The following is an 18,488-nucleotide window of genomic DNA, read 5'->3' on the forward strand; positions in this document are numbered from 1 at the left end:
ATTGCCATAGGAACGGGACTGATTACGTCATGAGCTCAGGTGATTCAGAGAGCGGGAACTTGTTGTAAGGCGAAAAGATCGTTTCTAAGATTTTGGCTTATTAAAATAGCCACAAATACTTCAATTTAAGACTTTTTGTGATGCAGGTCTGAGGCACAGCACCCGCATCTTAAAACACATTTGGGTGGTGATATAAAAACGCCACAGATTTACGGAAACGTTTTGGGGTTAGTTACTGTAAAATGCGTATTAAACCATAATGTTTAGTACGTTAATTGTACCATAACTAAGAATGTGTAGTTATTGTACCATAACATAATTTGTGACTTTGTTGTAGGTTCCGGGGATGTTGTAAGCGGAAAAGCATGTGTTGATGATCTCGAATAGAAAAATGGAAGGTCAACGTCACACATCAGTAGCAATTCATTTTAATAATAACACAATATTTGTCAATACTACGATTTGCAAGTTTCAAGTAACCTTGATTTATAAATATACAATTTCACTTAAATATTCCAGTTATATGTACTGTACATAACTGTAAATGTCATAAACTCTATATTCGAAAGTTAATGTACACAAATAACTGTTTGTAGGATTAAGTACTGCTTATCGATGAAAGTTATCACAGTTTCCTGTGAAATGTTTTCTATTGACACATTGTCTGATCTGGCAACACATCTTCCTTTATAATATGATGATTTAAGTTTTCACATTTTCAGCAATCAAGACAGATTTACGTCTTTTACTGGAGTGTCTGAAGTACCAGATGAAATTGCCAGCCGCCCAGAAACAAGCTCTCCTCACCATCCTCTCTATCTGCAAACATAACGGTCTGCTTATTAAAACACACACAACATGACCTGACTTCTCTCTGACATTAGGTGTCGTTTTAATGACACTTTACCATGGACTGTGCACACTCCAAAAGCTGTGTGGTGTAGTTCTCTCTGTCTTTGTGTAGCAGGTCAGTATGTGGAGTTCTTCATAGAGATCGGAGGGATTTCATTCATCTATAACCTGTCAAAGTCTTGCTCTTACTCTGAGGTTAAACAGACTGCACTTTTTACACTCGCATCCTTGGCTGAATTGTATGGTACGTGTGTTTTTATGGAGATTTGTTAAAAGATATCAGCTGCAATATGTCATTTAGTTATGAACCGTTTCCCTCTGTCTGCAGAAAGCTGTAAGCAGACCCTGTGTCGGGAGGACACTTTTCGTGATTTGGCGCAGCGTTTGGAACAGGAAATGCCTTTGACATACAAAAGAGTTGCAGTGTACATGCTGGGTGTCCTGGTTGCTAACAACAGTAAATTCACTATCACCTAGTTTCACCAGAGTCAGTAGACAACACATCGTCAAATTTAGATTTTGTTAGTAATATCTCCTACGCGAGGAGTGCCAAGCACATGTGTATATGCACACATCACACATAATTTGTATTGTCAGTATGTCACATGTTTTTTATTTCAGGATGTGGCCAGACTTTTGCTAAGACCTCCAGGTGTATTGAAATCTTGCTCAATTTGTTCAGGTACCCACAACAACAAAATATCTTAACTATGTTCCATCTGTGAAGCGTAATTGGTCTGTAGGAGCACATCTGCAAAATGTAAAGTCACTGCTTTGGATAATTTCGTTTTGGCAATTTTGTTCAAGTTAACATCAATAATCTTGAAACTAATGGGGAATGCAAAGTCTTGAGACGTAACAGTATGAGAATAAGTGAACATTTCCATTCTTAAAACTTCGTGTTCAAGGAAAGGAAAATCAAGTTGCTGTTGGCTGAATTCTCTTGGACGGTGCCCTGGATCTAACAAAACATTCACAAACAAAACTGTCATATACTCCATGTTTGGAAAGAAGGAAATAGCTTTCAAACACAGCATGATGTGTTGAATAAATCACAGGGCTGCATATCTGTGATTCAGAAAAACATCTGAAAATTCACTTAAACATTCCCCCGCTGCTCGAAAGAATCAGCTTTTTCTTTTTTCATTTTTGCTACTTTCAGGAATAGTTTTCCGGAGCAGAATGAGTCTTATGAGCAGACACAGTTTTGGGCCGCTGTATTCAGCGCTCTCTGTGGCTCTGTTAACAACCCTCAGAATGGTAAGCCAGTGATGTGGAACTCTATGCATGGAATATATGAATGGAATGCACATCGTTTTAAAAATCACAAAGCTAGGCTGTGCATGATGTTTTAGCAAGCAAAGTGTCAATCATCACTCTTTCATGAAGAGTGGAAAACCTGACACTTTTGTATGTAGTTGATAAGCTTTGAAAATACATTAATAAGCTATTATAATTGATTTGAATATCAGAACATTTTATTATATACATTTAAAGTGATGTTTTCCCAAACACATTTTCACTGTATTTTGTCTGTGGCAGAGGAGAATCAGAATGCCTGCACGTGTGCATTTACCCTGGTTATAAAATGGCTACAGGAGGTGACATTGCCCCGAGCAGAATTGGCACAGCCTATATGTTCATTTATTGGCATGACGGTGGCAAACAATTGTGAGCACAAAGCACATCAACACTAAATTATGTATATTCCCACCTTGCGTTTTGTTTTGTACATTTTCATTACTGTATTTTGTTCTCAGCCGGTGCTCAGGAGTATTTTGTGTCCGTGGGAGGCCTGGATTCACTCTCTAACACTCTTACCAGAGTTTTGCCTCAGTCTGCACACAGTGCAGCTGCTTGTAAGATGGCCACCGTAATTACTAAAACACTGTCCGCTTGCATCTCCAGCAATGGTAAGACACGTACATGCACACACAACATAATGCATGCTGGATTGTTTTACGTTCTGTATTTCTGTATCGTTTTCAGAGTTGTTGATGCCTTGTTTATCGAGTTTGAGGGTTGTTCCAGGGCTGTTGTCTCTGTTGTCCAGTCCAAACCTTGACCCTCAAGGCCAGCTCGCTGTGATGGTGACGATCGGTCAGCTCACTGATGCCAGTGGTGAGTGTGTGTAACACACAGTGGTCAACTGACACGAGGGATGTAACGATTCACTCAGCTCACGATGCGAATCACAATACTGATCTGACGGTATGATTTATTTACGGGTTTTGAAAAAAGGAGTTGAGAACAACTGTCCTTTTATTATTTCACAAATGCTGCACATTTCTTTGTAAAACAAAAATATATTTTAAATCAAATAAAAAAATGAATAAAACAAAAGTCTCTTTAACATAAACAAAGTAAGACTTTGTCTGTGCTTTTCTTGGATTTTTTTACATTAAGAAAAATCAGCATATTCACATATTCCAAGTTTGCAATATACACAACGGCCCCTGCTGTTCAAAACATGTGTTGCGATTCATTTTACATTTTAACCATCTTGTCCGACGTCATCACATATTATAATCGATTTTCAACGGCATAACAGTGAATCGTTACATCCATATCTGTCACTGAATGATTTACAATTGTCAAGCTTCTAAAAAATATGCTCCCCTGAATTTTAAGCACTCTCTTTAATCTGCAGTGGAGCATCAGTCTCAGCTGGTTTCGTCCGGAGGTCTTACTCTGATGATTTCACTTCTCACTGAGGCCACTGATGAAGAGGTCAAGAGAGCAGCTATGTTTGTACTTTACACTTGCAAGAGAATCAGTAAGTTACAGATATTTCACATTGTACCGCAGTAGCATGCTGTGACATTTAGCAGATGTATGTCTATTGTACAACAATGTATCTATTTATAATATTAAAATTATTATAAGGACTGTTTAAGAATAACTATAATGATAACGCAAAAATGAGCATCCACTCCACAGGAGCAATAACATTAGGTAGACGTCATCATATAACTTTGTGCTTTTGTGTTAAGTCTGGATCTGGCAAAGTTGTGGGAAGAGCGGGGTGTCATAGCACAATAAACACAGTCCAACAGTAATTTTCCACCATACTGTATACTTTATAGTTTATTATTGTCACACACTTATTTTTTGACATGTATTTTCACTCCCACACAGCTGAAACGTTATGTGGGAGCATGTCTGTAAAGCTAGGAGTGGAGTGTGATATGGAGAGACACTGGCAGTCAGCTGCTGTCATCCTCCAGAGAATACAGCAGCTAGAGAAAAAGGTGTGACTGTGTATTGTGTTGCAATGAAATTCATATATGAGTGTGTGAGCCATAAGATTGGTGTCATTAAGTTCAGAATTTGTGGGGTAACACACGCAGTTTCTGGCAATCTCATATTAATCTTGAGAACCTATACAGTAGTATTGCATACGTCGTATCTTCAAAGAGTATTTAGTTTGATCAAATTTATAAAAGAGAGATACAGCTGTACAATTATTTCTGGAAAAATACGAGTTGTTTACATTATGCATGTATGCGCCGATTGCCAACAAAAGACAGACATATGTCTTAGTTTGACTTGCAGCGTGCAGTACATGTCTGGCATGTTTTAGCATTGTGACCTCTCCATCTATCAGCTTCAAATGATCTCCAAATCCAGTGTTATATCCAGCGTTTATATAACATCCATCACTGAAATTCCGTGAACAAACAAACACAACTTCCAAAACAAGTTGGAGTGCTGGAGGAGTGTATCGAGCACAGAATTACTTCGTCATACGTCCAACTCGTTTTTTAAAGTTGACTGTGTTAAGCATTAGAAGCCAACACGTTCAACTGTGTTAAGAAGTCAGAATGCATGACATAGCATGTTATCCTGCCTTTTAAGAGCATTTGTGCTTTTGTATTTGAATGAACATTTCAGAGCTAACTATATGACTATGTGACTAAGAGCATTTAAAGTCCACACCGTGTAAGTCTGCATCGGGCGCAAATTCCTAAAATATGATTGATTTTAGTTGTTTTGTTAAGCTTTCATTTCATCCAAAGTATTGAGGGAACTGCTAACTCGGTTATGCAGGCGAGCTAGCGCAGGTGAACAGGTCTGCGCTTTAGTCTTAAACTGAAGCCTTAAACATTTTCTATGTTATTGGATTGTCGTAAAACAGCTGGAAAAAGACAACGAAAGCCAGCACAGCGGAGAGGAGTCGGGCTCATCTGTGATAAATGATGGAGAATGGTTCGAGGGCTCCGTCATACGCAAGGTCAGAGATCATCATCTTCAAGCATGTGAGGTGTTGTGTCGTCCTTCTGCTGGAAATCCGGATCAACCAACAACAAATCCAAGAACGTATAACCAAGAAAGCATGGTGAGGATCGTTTAAACATTGAGCATTGCTTTGAAGAAGATTTTTCCTGACGTTTTTCCCATGCTCTGATTTAAAGTTATAACTTTGTGCTAATAGTGTGCATTTGTTTGTCTGTATACAGCAGGGTGTCCGAAAGCATGGGAGTTCTGCAGAGTATTTGGGTCCTTCCCAAATCACTATTTTTCGACACAGTAACTGCAAAAAGGAAATAATGGAAGAGCAAACGACTGAACCTGAGAGCTTATTTCAGATGACTGAAATGAGCAATGACAGGGAGACCGAGATGTATGTGAAGAAGAGTAAACTAAAGTCTGAAACAGTAGTGAACAGATTGAAGATGATCGAGGCCCTCACTAAACCAACCTTGGAAGGCGATAAACCTTCTCAAAGCTGCAACACACCAACAAGGGGTGACAGAGATACAAAGGGGTAAATAAATGCTTTCGCTTTGGGTTTTATATATCGTTTGTAATATCATAAATTACACTTGAGTTGTTTATTTAAAGCAGCATGATTTGATGTACAGTTTTATACACGAACGTAGTACAAATGGCAGTTTAATACTTCATTCAGATTGCTTACCTACATATGACAGTGCTAAGATATCCTCTTTAGTAAAAAGCACTAACTTTTCCAGAAGTCACATTTATGTCAGTGGCTTTTCAAGACCGAGTCAGTGATTTATTTTCTGCTCTCGGAGTGACATTAACTTCTCCGTTTTATTATTTTTGGGTTTTAGCCCAGATATTTTCAAACATCCTGATCTTTGGAAGAGAGGCCAGCGCACACAGACTCTTTCTGATGGTAAAACTTTCTTAAACACCACACTCGCTTTCCTTAGTATTGTGTCACAAAAACCTTTTGATTGTTTTTCGCTAAACTCAGGGGTCCCCTTATGCAAAGAAAAAATATTTTATAAATACAAGTACTTGGCTTGCTATTCATTTGAAGGTTTAGACCAGGGCTGTCCAGAGTCGGTCCTGGAGGGCCCGTGGTTCTGCAGAGTTTAGCTTCAACTCTTATCAAACACATCTGAACCATAGACCGAATGAAATATGGATGGAGCATTCCAATTCACTTCCATTGTAGAAAAATGAAGGAAAATTGTCAAAGTTATGGCTGCTGCTGTTGGCATCATTTGGACCCAGTGTTTGCGCATTAGTGAGCACAAAGTGAAGTGCGATATCAAGCTCCTTCCCATATTCCCTGATGACTCAATTGTAAACAAAGAAATCGTGTTACAAGACCCCTTTTTTATAATATATTAAACCAACTAAAACCAAACTTATTCAAAAAACAAACACTTGGACATACATCCAGGTGTTAAAAACCTGACTTAAATAACAAAAAACATCTTTGGAAATAAATAATTTAAAGTGTAATTGGGTTTCTAGTTTGGCTCCTGTCCTATTTGTTTACTTGGAGAGGGTGGGGTTTATGATCTATACTGCAGCCAGTCACCAGGGGGCGATCAAAGAGCCTGCAGCTTAACTTTTCAGGACATTTGAGGCACACCCGACCTGAGCCAGCTAATCACGATCTCACTAGGCAGACTAGAAACTTCCAGACAGGTGTGTTGAGCTAATCTCTGCAGGACACTGGCCCTCCAGGACCGTCTTTGGACACCCCTGACTGGTTTTCTCATTTTTGTGCCTGTTCACAGATGAGATCTCTCTGTGCTCTGAGCTGTTGGACAAAGAAATTAAGAGATTTCTGAAGCCACCATTCACCTCTAAATCCAACATCTTACGCTGTGCAGGTGCGTGCCTGTAAACGCACAACATGTTGAAGTACTCACTGAACACCCCTTAATGCAATTCCCTACATCTATCAGGTTGTGTAAAACTTATGCACGAGGTGGACAGTCGTTCCTTTGGCGCTGCGATGCGTGGCTGCAGGTATCATTGTGATTTTCATCAGGTGCTTCAGAAGGCTGAGGATCATTACAGGAAAAGCCAGCAGTTAGAGAGGGCTAGCTACACTCCAGCACGTGCTCACATCAACACACACAGAGAGGAGACAAAAAGCAGAGAGTGGGACAGATGTAAGAGACTCGGCTCTACACGGTCTTTCGCAACGACTTTGGAAATGAGACAGATGGCCCGCCTCATATATCATTGTAACTATTGTTTAGAAAGTGGCTGTGATAGGGAGAGGCTTGGAAATCCTAACACACCCTCATCTCAGCGCTGGGAAGATACATTCTTATTGTGTTAGTCTGTGTGCAATCCGTTTTTGTACTATTAGCAGAGTTGATTCAGATTAACAATATTGGTAACACTTTCCTTGATGCAAGCATGTATAATGCATTATAAATAGTTATTAAAGAATTATAAAGCATATTAAAATGCTTTATAATTCTTCATAATGTGTTTTTTATTGCATTATATGTTGTTGTAAAGAATTATAGCCAATTTAAAATGTGTTGTGTTACAATGAATTGCTAAGTGTTATAATGTTTTAACTGTTATAACAATTATTTAGAAGACATTACAATGCATTAAAAGGTGCATAACAATGCTTTAAAACTTCTTTTATAATGCATTATACATACACGCTTTAAGGAAAGTTTTATCACAATATTTTATAGAAGATTATATTCTATAAAATATTATATATTTTTAATCAGAAGCGCTGTAGGAGGCCATCCACTCACAAAAAGAACGTTTTTATAGATTTCACTAGGAAACGTATAAAATATCTTCATGAAACATGATCTTTACTTAATATCCTAATGATTTTTGGCAAAATGAAAATTCAGTAATTTTTACCCCTACAATGTATTTTTGGGGATTACAAAAAATGTTCTCGTGCTTCTTAAGACTGGTTTTGTTGCCCAGGGTCACATGTCAGATTAAACCAATAGAAAACTTCTTCACGTGCTGTAATCACTTTTTTTGTTCATTTTGTGTTACATTTCTGCTCTGTAATTCTCCGCGTTTTTCTCCTCAGGTTTAAGTCTAACGCCCCTGAGAAGGCAGTGTGAAAAATGGGGTAAGAGATGTTTTATTTTCCTATCTGTCAAATGTGATGGAGTGAACAGCATGTTATAGAGTCAAGAGGCAAACATCCATAACATCTTTGCCATTGTAAACATGAGCAAACCTTCCCATAAGCTTGATAAATTGCATGCCGATGAATAAGCTTCTACTGTTCCATAACTTTTCATTTTTTCCACTTTGGTCAGTGCTGTTGACATGTCTTTCCATCTTTGCCTTTAATTTTTCCCTCTTGTGTTATATTTTTTGTCTTCATCTCATTTCATCCCCCTCCTTTGCTGAGTCTTGCTGTCTGAGTGTTGTTCCCCTTTCCAAAAACCGCAGACTTCAACTGCCATTTACAAGTTATATTCTTCGTTTTGACCAATGTCTTGGTTAAGTGTCGTTGAGTGTAACTATTCCACTGTCTACATCTTTCCACCCATCTCCGAATACATGCAATGCATATATCATGTGCAAAACAAATACTATACATACACAAAAGAATACTTATGTGGAGTTGGTGGGACAATGTGTATTGCTGTTGCCTGTATGTGCATACTTGGTTTAAAGGATTTTTTTAATGGAGTATTTAGTAGTTTACTCTGTCTGATAATATTAGAAAATAATAATTGACTTTAGTTTTTTCTCTTTTCCCCTCTTCATTTTCACAGGTTCAAACATCGAAGAGAAATTAGTTAAGAGAAAACTCGAGACATCATTTGATAATTGCTCCCAAAAAAGTGTACGGTATTCTTAGTTTTAGTGTAAAGATGTAAATATATTTTATGTTATTCTTTAGTTTATTGATACTTGTAAATTCTTAGGTAGTCACAAGGCACCTAGATTTATTTTTTCCCCAACCTCAAGAGCGATAAAAGATCAATGCACACTATTTAAATATCAATTTTCTGAGCAGACAAGTCATATTCACTAATGCCAATTGTTCTTGGTAAACAGATTTGTGACCAGAAATGTAACTGTTTTTGTAATCATTGGTAGACTTCAGGCAGAAGGAGAGACCGGAAGAATTGGTCTGCTGAAGAGCTGCACTACCTCAGTAAGGGTGTGAAGAGGTTTGGTCACTCCTGGAACACCATCCTCTGGAAATATCCCTTCCAGAAGGGACGCACCAATGTAGACCTTGCCAAGAAATACCAGCGCATGCAGGTATGTCATGACCAAAATTCTAGAATATTTCCAGTAACCAATAAATGTGTGATGGAGGTGTTAATATGAAAGGTAAATGACTATTGAATAAAGTGATATTGGGTATTAAAGGGATAATTCATGACAGAATTTTCCTTTTTGCATTGACTATCACTTCAACCTAAAGCCCCAAAATTGAAAAAGTGCTAAAGATGTACTGGTCTTGTTGGTACTTTATATAGATGTAATTCTTTTGGTGTTTGTTAACTGCATGACAGCTTACTGAGGTCCAGGCTCCAACCACTGTTTGTAATGAAAGTATGCCCCTGGGCTATGGCACATCTGCCTTCTGTCACAGATTGTGCCAGTGTTTCCGGTTTCATTTCCCCAGCAGTGCTCTCTCATAAACTTGATTCTGTTTTTTTGTTTGTTTTACTGACAGAAAGCTAAAGCTCAAGGTTTGGATCTGTCTTAAGCAGGAAATCTCTAATGTGTACCCAGGGAAACTTGAAATGGATCGTCTTGTTTTCTGTTATCAAACTTTATGCATTTGTTGGTTTTTGTTACGTTGGTTGTTGTATATTTAACAGAGACAGTATAATATATTTGTTAATGTTAATATTTTGTTTATGGATCTTATGGTTTATGCAAAAAAAGTTAGAACATTTTGTCTTTCTTACTAGAGACAAATGGTAACAGAAATGTTGGTTTATATAAAGATTGTTATATTTTTCTTTGCACAATTACATTTATGGCCAAAAAATTACATGGTTGTCTGTTACTGTTGTGTGTTTTACTTGAAGTTGGTGTATTATATAGATATTATACTTTATATAGTGTTTATGTAAAATATTTCAATATGTTTTAGTGGTACTTTCCCCAGAGCCCATATCATCTAAATTTATTACTTAGAGAATGAGCCTTGATTTCAGTAAGAGAGGAAATGTCTTAATATTTCATGTCAAACTTTTTGCATTTAGATCAAAATACTCTAAGATGAAGTTTCTTGGGATTAGAGCCATAGAACTGACCTCAAGAAAAAAAAATATATATATATATAACTGTCCCGTGAGACCTCTTCTCTGTGGAAAGAATGCTGCCCTTCCTCCCCCCCCCCCAGATTACTTCTGAGAAAACTATGAGAATGTGAGAAAAAGAGATGTTATGCATGTTAAATCTCTTAAAACGAAAAACTCCAAGAACAGAAAGTAGAAATTTGTCAGTATTTCCTATACCATCAAAGTGTGTGTGGTAGGAAGGATTGATCACACGTTTGCCACATGGCTTGAGTTTTGTTTGTGTTCCAACATATTTTTAACACCGGTGTCAATGTAGTGACGGTTGTTTCAATGAATGCTGTTTCCACTAATCTTTAATTCAAATGTTCGACAAACCCTTAGAAGACATTAATAGATTAATCAGACTTAAAATTGTATTTGAAAACTTGCTTACAAAATCCATATCTATTGAAAGATTGAAGATAGTACAGATCAAAGCAGAACGTTATTGTGGTGTCTTTATTTGACTTCATTACAATCACTCTTTATTGTACATTCTTTTACACCGTCTCTTATTGGAGACAAAGTGAAACATTTCATACAAAATCACCAGGATATTAGATGAAACATCACTGAGGAAATGTAAAAAAAAAAAAATTTGCATACGTATGCGTAACCGTTACATTAGTAAATTTCATTGGTGTTCATCTGTGGTTGTTTGTTTTCATTCTTTGCTGTGGTCTATATTCAGCTTTCAACCTTTTCATGACTACATCCTAAATTCTTTTTGAAAATTAAAAATAAGAAAACGTTTCATTGTATTATCTTTGCTGTTGTCTTGCTCTGGCATGCCATGGTTCTAATGAACTGCAAGTGTGAGTTTAGTGGTTTATATGAGGTCAACAGCTTCGCATGCCTCCTGTCTCACTCCTGCCAAAGTGTCTGCGAGATCCGAGTCAGGGATTGTCGATTCGTAGGTCAGTTTGTAGTCGAGAAGATCCACCGATGGTGTCACCGCCGTATCCAAACATTCCAGCAAATCCTTGTTCTCATTACTAATGATGTCTTCCACCGTCTGACTGGTTATGGTTTCGCTCTCCACTCTGACCTCAGAGTCACACTCAGGAATGAGGGATTCTGAGATGGGCTGAGATTTCAGCAGAACATCCAAGAGGGTGGAGTCGGACTGGAGGGGTGCCGAGCCAGAAGCAGAGAGACTGACCAACGGTTCGGGCGTGGACGATTGGATTCTCTCGGGTTCTTGTTCTGGAGCATCAGGTTCTTTTGCGTTCAGGCTGACAGCAGCCAATGCAGACTCGACTGCTTTAATACCCTTGTTCACAACATCTTCCACTGGTGCAGAAATCTGCTCGGTCACAGTGTTGACTCTTTCCTCTACAGCTTGTGTAATGGTATCCAGGAAGCTGGTTGATGAGTCAGGCTGTGCTGTCGGCGTGTCATCTGAAGCATTTTCTTGAACCTCATTCTCTGGTTTTTGTTCCGCAGTCTTGTTCACCTCTTCTCCCGCGTTCTGCTCCACCCCTGTGCCCCCTTCACTCTTCTTCCGACTCAGCCTGGCTCCCATTCTGCCCCCTTAAAATTATAAAAAAGATTATATATTGAAGGCCAGCTTACTCTGATGAAACCTTTATTGTAAGTCTACAGCTCATCTACATTTTTCTGGACGAAGCTGAGTTGCAGTGTGAGGTACTTTTGCACAATTGCATTTGCGTATTATATACATTGAGTATATAAAAAGAAAACTTTGCACATTATTATTTTAGGATAGTTGATGCATTACATGAATTAAATTAATTAAATGTGAAATAAACACAAAGCTAAAGTGGGTTAGATAAATCAACCACACCTTCCTCCAGCCGTTTAAATGACCTGAACACAAGGGTACTGTTCTGGAATCTCAATCTTTTGAAAAGAGTTTTAAATGCACAGCATCAATTAAGTTTTTAAAAGAATAACCCCATAAGCTTTTTTGAACTTCAACAAGTTTCATTGACTTCCACTGACGTGGCATCAGAGCTCTAAAACGAAGAGAGCGAAAGAAGAGCTGGGAATTTCCACATACTCAGCAAAAGACATCATTTTCTAACATTAATAAACTAAAAAGTGAACATCGCTATGTATGCATGCAAATCAAAATGTCAAATATTGTGAACATACCTTATTGAATGTGAATAAACAGAGACGCGGGAAAGATACGGGATGGAGAGTCTGACTGCGCAAAGGGAGGAAAACTCCAAGACGGTGACGCACAATTGGCGAGCGAGCCGATTCACTTGAGACGATTCGTTTGATTCACTTGACCCAATTGAAACCTTTTTGTTAGTCAAAATATTTACATTGACATCCCTTTAATATTATTTTACAGCACGCAGAAACACGTCCATTTTAAACTGCATTAGTTAATTAACCGTAACAGAGAAGAGAGAACAACAGTTGCCCGCGTCTGGAAACGTAACTTAAGAGTAACGAATCAAATGAACCGGATCTTTTGTACCGATTTATTCTAACAAATTCAAAATGAATTGATTCGTTCGACGTAGACTTTAAAAGTTTTCAGTGCTTTTCAAGGATCGGTCCACCCCTCCCTCCCTCGTCATTCTCCACAGGACTTTCGGAAATTTGCGTGTTCTCCAAACCGCCCCATCCCTCCTTGTCCTCGACAACAGGGTCAACGATTACGCTATTAAAATGTGATTCAATGGTGACATTTTCTGACTCTTTGTAATGCACAACTGGTTCAAAGAATTAATATCACTGTGTGTGTAAGTTGTATTTCTCATTATGGTGTTTTATATTTTTGTAGAACAAAAAAAACGGAGACATTCTGATTTTGTCAAACGAGCGTATTGTCCACAAGATGGCGCCATGGAACATTTGATAATTTTCGTATATGTATACAGGGGAAGACATAAATAAGGATTTTTTTTATCTTTTCAGTTTATCACTCATGCCATTAAGAAACAACCTTTCAGTTAAAGCTTCTTATCATACCAACTATTTATGTCTGAAGCCTGATGTCTCATGTTTAACCTTTTGTGCATCAGAAATGTTCTGTGGATGTTAAAGGTTCTTTATGTAATCATAAAGACGGACAAAAACGCTTTTCTAAGAGTGTATTTGAAACAGGATAGCATGGTTAATACTTCCTTATAAAGTGTCTGATTGTTTACTTATTGTATGTATTGTTTAAATTGACTTGCATTTATTTTTTTACAGAAGCACAGAACCACATACAGTATAGTTTAAATTCTCATGTCATCTCTTTCTCCAGTTTCTTGTTGTGTACATGTGCAGTTGTGTGTTTTTGCTGTAGATGATTGCAGTTGGCAGCAGTAATTGTACAGCTGAAGCAGTAATTGCAAAGCCACAAAAACTGTTTGTGCGATGAGGGTGACAGAGAGAGATGAAGCTGTTAACACTCTTAAGACTCTCCATCTCTTCATTTCACTTCTCTCTCTCTCTGTCACTTTATTTTAATGCTGGTGTTTGGGAAAGAGCTTTTGGCACAGAATGTAAATACCCAGGGATGATAAGAAACAGCTGTGTTAGAAAGAGAAACAGTAGCAAGAGACTTTGTTTTCAAGCAGTGTAATTTGAATTCCTTCCTTTTTTTAATATATTTTTTAAATTGTCCTCTTGCCATTTAGCTGTGAGTTTCTGAGAGCACTTTTTCTTATGATTTAATTATGTATTACATGAGAAAAGTGGTTGGATCAAACCTATAAATTCCTCAGATTTATTCATTACATTAAACGGCAGACTTGAAGTTACATTCACTAATTCAAAGCACGTGTTATGGGTTTTCTATATTGTGCCTTTGATCACATGTACAGCCATAGACATGTCTGCTTATGTAAGCCTCAGATGAGACATTTGATATTTACAAGTTCACATTTCATATTCCGGCAAAGGTTACAAGCTTGAATTCTAATAGATTTGGTTAACTGTATTTATCAGTCCAAATTATGCAAAGTTTAAACTTTCATGTTAACAAGACTATGAGAAAAGTCACAAATAAATAAATGCAGTGGTATCGTTTTTTCCCAATTTGGCATCCGTGAACATCGAAACAATATGTGCGCATCCGACCTCTTCGGTGTGAGTGAACTGCTTGTGGCTTTAATGTATTTTGAGGATATTTTTAGTCTCAGGGGACGTTTAGAGATTTGCTGAAGATTGACTTTGGTCCGAAATCTCCCTCCCATGGTCTCATAAGGGTATATATAGATAAACACACAGACAGGCTGATTTGTGTGGCCAGCTGCCACACAACCCTTTTAAAATATCTGAAGAAAATCACTTGATCGTCTTTGATGTCATCTTGGAATCAGCCTGATTGTGTGCCGTGTCACATGGTAGATTCTAATCCATAATGCTTCCTGGATTTAACCCCTAAAATTACATACAGTATGGCTATACAGGATTTATCTTCTGTGCCATACTTTTGAAATCCATCCATTCTCTGCTAGTATTAAGAGTCATAGCTTATGTTACAGTCATTTGTCATTCGAAATACAGTTGATGTGTATTAGAGAAAAAGATGGCAATAAGATAAAACCCTTTCGATTATCTGAAGGATGTAAAACCTTCGGCTGGTCTGCGCTTATAGATTTAATATGTGTGTGTGTGTGTCTATCGATACTGTCTCTGTCCCTGTCTTGTACACTTTCTCTCTCTCTCTCTCTCTCTCTCTCTCTCTCTTTTCTATCTCTATCTCTCTTCCTCTCTTAAAGATTGCATAACACTGTCTAGGTTCACTGGCAGGTCACGCAATATTTCCCTGAAACACCTTTTTTGTGTTACAAAAGATCACTAAACACCATGTCAGTATTTTTGAGACAAAACACATTTCCTAGACACATTTCATGCTTTTTTCACTCTTAAAATTAATTCACATCAAATCAACTTGCAAAGTCTCTCGCTCTTTCCGTCTCTACAAAGCAGTAGATTATCAAAACGATTTTACTCTTTTCTTAATCCTTCAACACTCACTACCAGACGCAACAGCGAGATTGACTTAGATCCGCAAACCCGCACACACACACAAGCCATGAATTTAGACACCGCAAAAATATGCCATGTTTAACTGATGCTCTTTTAAAACATTATTAAACGGTATTCAATTTTACATATGAGTTATGAATATTTTAGACGGGTATTTACGGATTCCACTACATCCAGAGATCCTGAGATTGCAAAGCATCAGAGCAGGAATTATAACAGAAGGATGATTGTTTTAAAACTATGCACACTGCTGAAAATTCATTTTGTGTTTTTAAAATACTTGGTTTAAATGTATATTGTAATATTACCTTTCAATATCAACCCCACTCTATAATGTGAAGTACTTCCAAGTTAAATGCATTATTCAGATTTTGTTGAGGTATTATTACATTTTGATAAAAATAAGTAAGACTAACATTTTGTTTTATATGGAATAATGTGCACAAAGGATTTATACATAATAGAGTGATAAATGAGCAGTAAACGGGAACTAAATTCATTTTACATTGACTTAAAGGGAGGGTACACCCTTAAATAAAAATGCCTGTTTTCAATATTCACTCACCCTCGAGTTGTTCCAAATCTGTATAAATGTATTTGTTGTGATAAACACAGAGAAAGATATTTCGAAGAATGCTTTTAACCAGACACTTCCTGGCCACCATAGTAGGAAAAAAGACAATGGTGGTCAAAAGTGCCCCAGAACTGTTTTGCTTTCCTACATTCTTTAAAATATCTTCTGTTATGTTAAACAGAACAAAGACATTTAAAGTGATTTTTCCTACTATGCTAAAATATGTAAAAATCTGTTATAATATTCTGAACTTCCTCATTTAATCATTCAACTGTGTTAGTTTATCTTAAAGAACACCAGCAAACTTTTAAACCAGATGTATTTGCAATTGCATCTTGCATGTTTGTTTATTAACTTCTAATCACTATCTCATAAACATCATTTTACTCATTTTAAAATGTTAACTTCTCAAATAATTGACTCAGTTTGCACACACTTGGCTTCAAAGAGAACCGGCCATAATCTACAATCTCAGCGAATGCATGTTGACTTCACTCTATTAAAGTTGCTTCATTGTTTCCTTTAGGACATTATAAATGAATGAGGCAGAATCTCTATTCTCAGGCGAGAACCTCATCTCCTCTGTCACAGATGAAAGGGAGTCAGAACTTTATTTGAATTGCAAATGCATGCCATCACACTTCAGCGGCAGATTAAGTAATTTATGAAAGCCTTTTTCATGTTAGTTGTCAGCAGGCTGGGTCATGTTGAACCTTGAATAGAAAATAACTCTTGATAAAGTCGTGGGCGCATTTATTCAGTGTAAAGCTCCAGAGGGTTTGATAAACATTTTTAGTTTTTGTCGTGCCAGATATTCAGTCAGATCTACTTTTGAAATGTAGAGAGTGGTGTGTTCAACATTCCAAGCTGTTTATCACAAATGGTCACCAATGAATTATCACAATGTTATTTTACATGAATTATCACCTATTGTAACATGATGGAAATCGCAAAAGGTAAAGTTTGCTTCTTGTTTTCATGTTGCTTGGCAACTGTATGAATTCATTCATTAGGTCACGCGGACATATTTTTTTATTGCAACAAATACAATGCCAAGGATAATCTGAGATGCAAAATTTTAAAATATATCATATGAATGACACAACGTTACAGTTTTTAGGGCTTTTGGATTGGAGTCGATGAGAGTATCTAGGTAGGACATAAGATCTTTGCAAAAAAGTATGACTTAGCACCTTGAAGTTTACACTTACCAAGTGTAAATTTCCAGTTAGAATTAAGAGGATGATCAAAAAATATTTTTTGGTCAAAACTATGACAACCACATGTTTTCTTTTTCGAAATCTTCCTAGATAGTCTAGTGAAGTGATGAAATGAATATGCACGAGGGTTTAAGGCAGCAGCTTACTCTTGCCTGCTTTGCATCCTTCAGCCAATCAGATACGCGTACCGTGCTGATGTCGCGAGACGTTTTAATATTCATAAGGACAGCTTCCTCTGTGGTACCACAATCACAATGAACATTGATGAAGACTTAGCCGATCTTCAAGTGCACCCCTCACCATCCTACACGGGTTTCTGCACAGGGAGTCGATACGTTTTGTGCTTTCCCTGTCAAATGGACTTGGAAATGTTTCGTTTACAATTAATTGTACTCTAATATTGGCTTTGAAAATGTAGACAAGAGGAAAAGAATCTCCCAAGAGCAAACGTGTTCAGTCGAAGTGGAAATGCAAGAGGGTGAGTTAACTTTGCTTCATTATTTATTGATGTTGATATATTTGTTAACCAAACCTCAGAATCGGATGCCCACTTGTTTTTGCAAGTTCTCAAACGTATTTGGAGAATTATAAAATAGGTTCAGAACACTTACAAAAATTCTACCATGATAATTCTACCAAATTATACCGTGATTATTAGGCTACTCAATGAAAGTTGATCTATATGTCACGGTCTGCACAGTATGTAGCATGCAGGAGGCACATTGCGAGGTTTTCTCTCAGTGTGGTGCTGAATGGACAGCTCCCGCTGCGTTCAATGAGGGTCTCAACCGCGGACAGACCCTCTCCCAAAAATATGAAGGATAAACAGCGAATTCTCTCAGGGTTATTATGTGCTCAGTACATAATCTGACATCATCCACAGAAATAATGAAGCCGTTTCTTTGTCACGACATTAGACTGTAATAAACAAAAACGTTTTGCTAAATTGAATTTGGGTTTACCCCTAAATGAGGTTACCACCTTTTATATTTTGCATGATTTTTTGCTGAAATAGTGGAATTATAGCGACTAGTCCCATTAAGAGAATCTTATATTCAAGTTACTTATGTGTGTTTAAGGTATTACATCTTTGCATATATTATGCATAAATTAACTTTAGTAAAACAGGTTTGTATGTACTGGCATGAAATGACTGATTAATTGAATGGAGCCATTTTATTGGACTCATTATGTCCATATTATCTCAGCAGGGAACGCCGTTGCTCTAATGGAATTATCTCCTGCTAACCAGACTATAGACAATAAAACCAGAATATAGACAAATCTAAATATTGCTTTTCTATATGTTGCTGGCTGAAAGCTGTGTTTGTTTAAGGTATGCTGTTAAGCACA

The 18,488-nt window shown here is 37.3% G+C and overlaps 2 protein-coding genes across 7 annotated transcripts; one reads left to right on the forward strand and one right to left on the reverse strand.

Annotated features, from left to right (window-relative positions):
* Positions 1-26: 26 nt before the first annotated feature.
* Positions 27-10,084, forward strand: terb1 (telomere repeat binding bouquet formation protein 1). 6 transcript variants are annotated; one of them, XM_056766919.1, is made up of 22 exons: positions 27-64; positions 147-227; positions 338-415; positions 723-833; positions 965-1,096; positions 1,181-1,309; positions 1,474-1,534; positions 2,015-2,112; positions 2,395-2,523; positions 2,613-2,765; positions 2,842-2,973; positions 3,503-3,628; positions 3,991-4,103; positions 4,991-5,191; positions 5,313-5,620; positions 5,931-5,995; positions 6,855-6,950; positions 7,026-7,235; positions 8,144-8,185; positions 8,844-8,914; positions 9,172-9,339; positions 9,761-10,084. In XM_056766919.1, the coding sequence occupies exons 4-22, from the start codon at positions 770-772 to the stop codon at positions 9,791-9,793; spliced, it is 2,331 nt and encodes a 776-aa protein (XP_056622897.1). In that variant the 5' UTR covers positions 27-64; positions 147-227; positions 338-415; positions 723-769; the 3' UTR covers positions 9,794-10,084. The 6 variants fall into 6 exon arrangements, with proteins under 6 accessions (XP_056622897.1, XP_056622898.1, XP_056622894.1 ...); XM_056766920.1 differs by having other exon boundaries at positions 968-1,096; XM_056766916.1 differs by having other exon boundaries at positions 338-398.
* A 736-nt stretch (positions 10,085-10,820) lies between these two features.
* On the reverse strand, positions 10,821-12,825 carry si:dkey-238c7.16 (uncharacterized protein LOC559078 homolog). The gene is made up of 2 exons (XM_056766922.1): positions 12,495-12,825; positions 10,821-11,909 (listed from the first exon to the last, which is right to left on the reverse strand). Exon 2 carries the CDS (start codon positions 11,899-11,901, stop codon positions 11,206-11,208), a length of 696 nt encoding a protein of 231 aa, XP_056622900.1. The 5' UTR covers positions 11,902-11,909; positions 12,495-12,825; the 3' UTR covers positions 10,821-11,205.
* Positions 12,826-18,488: the final 5,663 nt, after the last annotated feature.

This window comes from Triplophysa dalaica, chromosome 14, assembly GCF_015846415.1.
Source record: "Triplophysa dalaica isolate WHDGS20190420 chromosome 14, ASM1584641v1, whole genome shotgun sequence".
Lineage (NCBI taxonomy): Eukaryota > Metazoa > Chordata > Actinopteri > Cypriniformes > Nemacheilidae > Triplophysa > Triplophysa dalaica.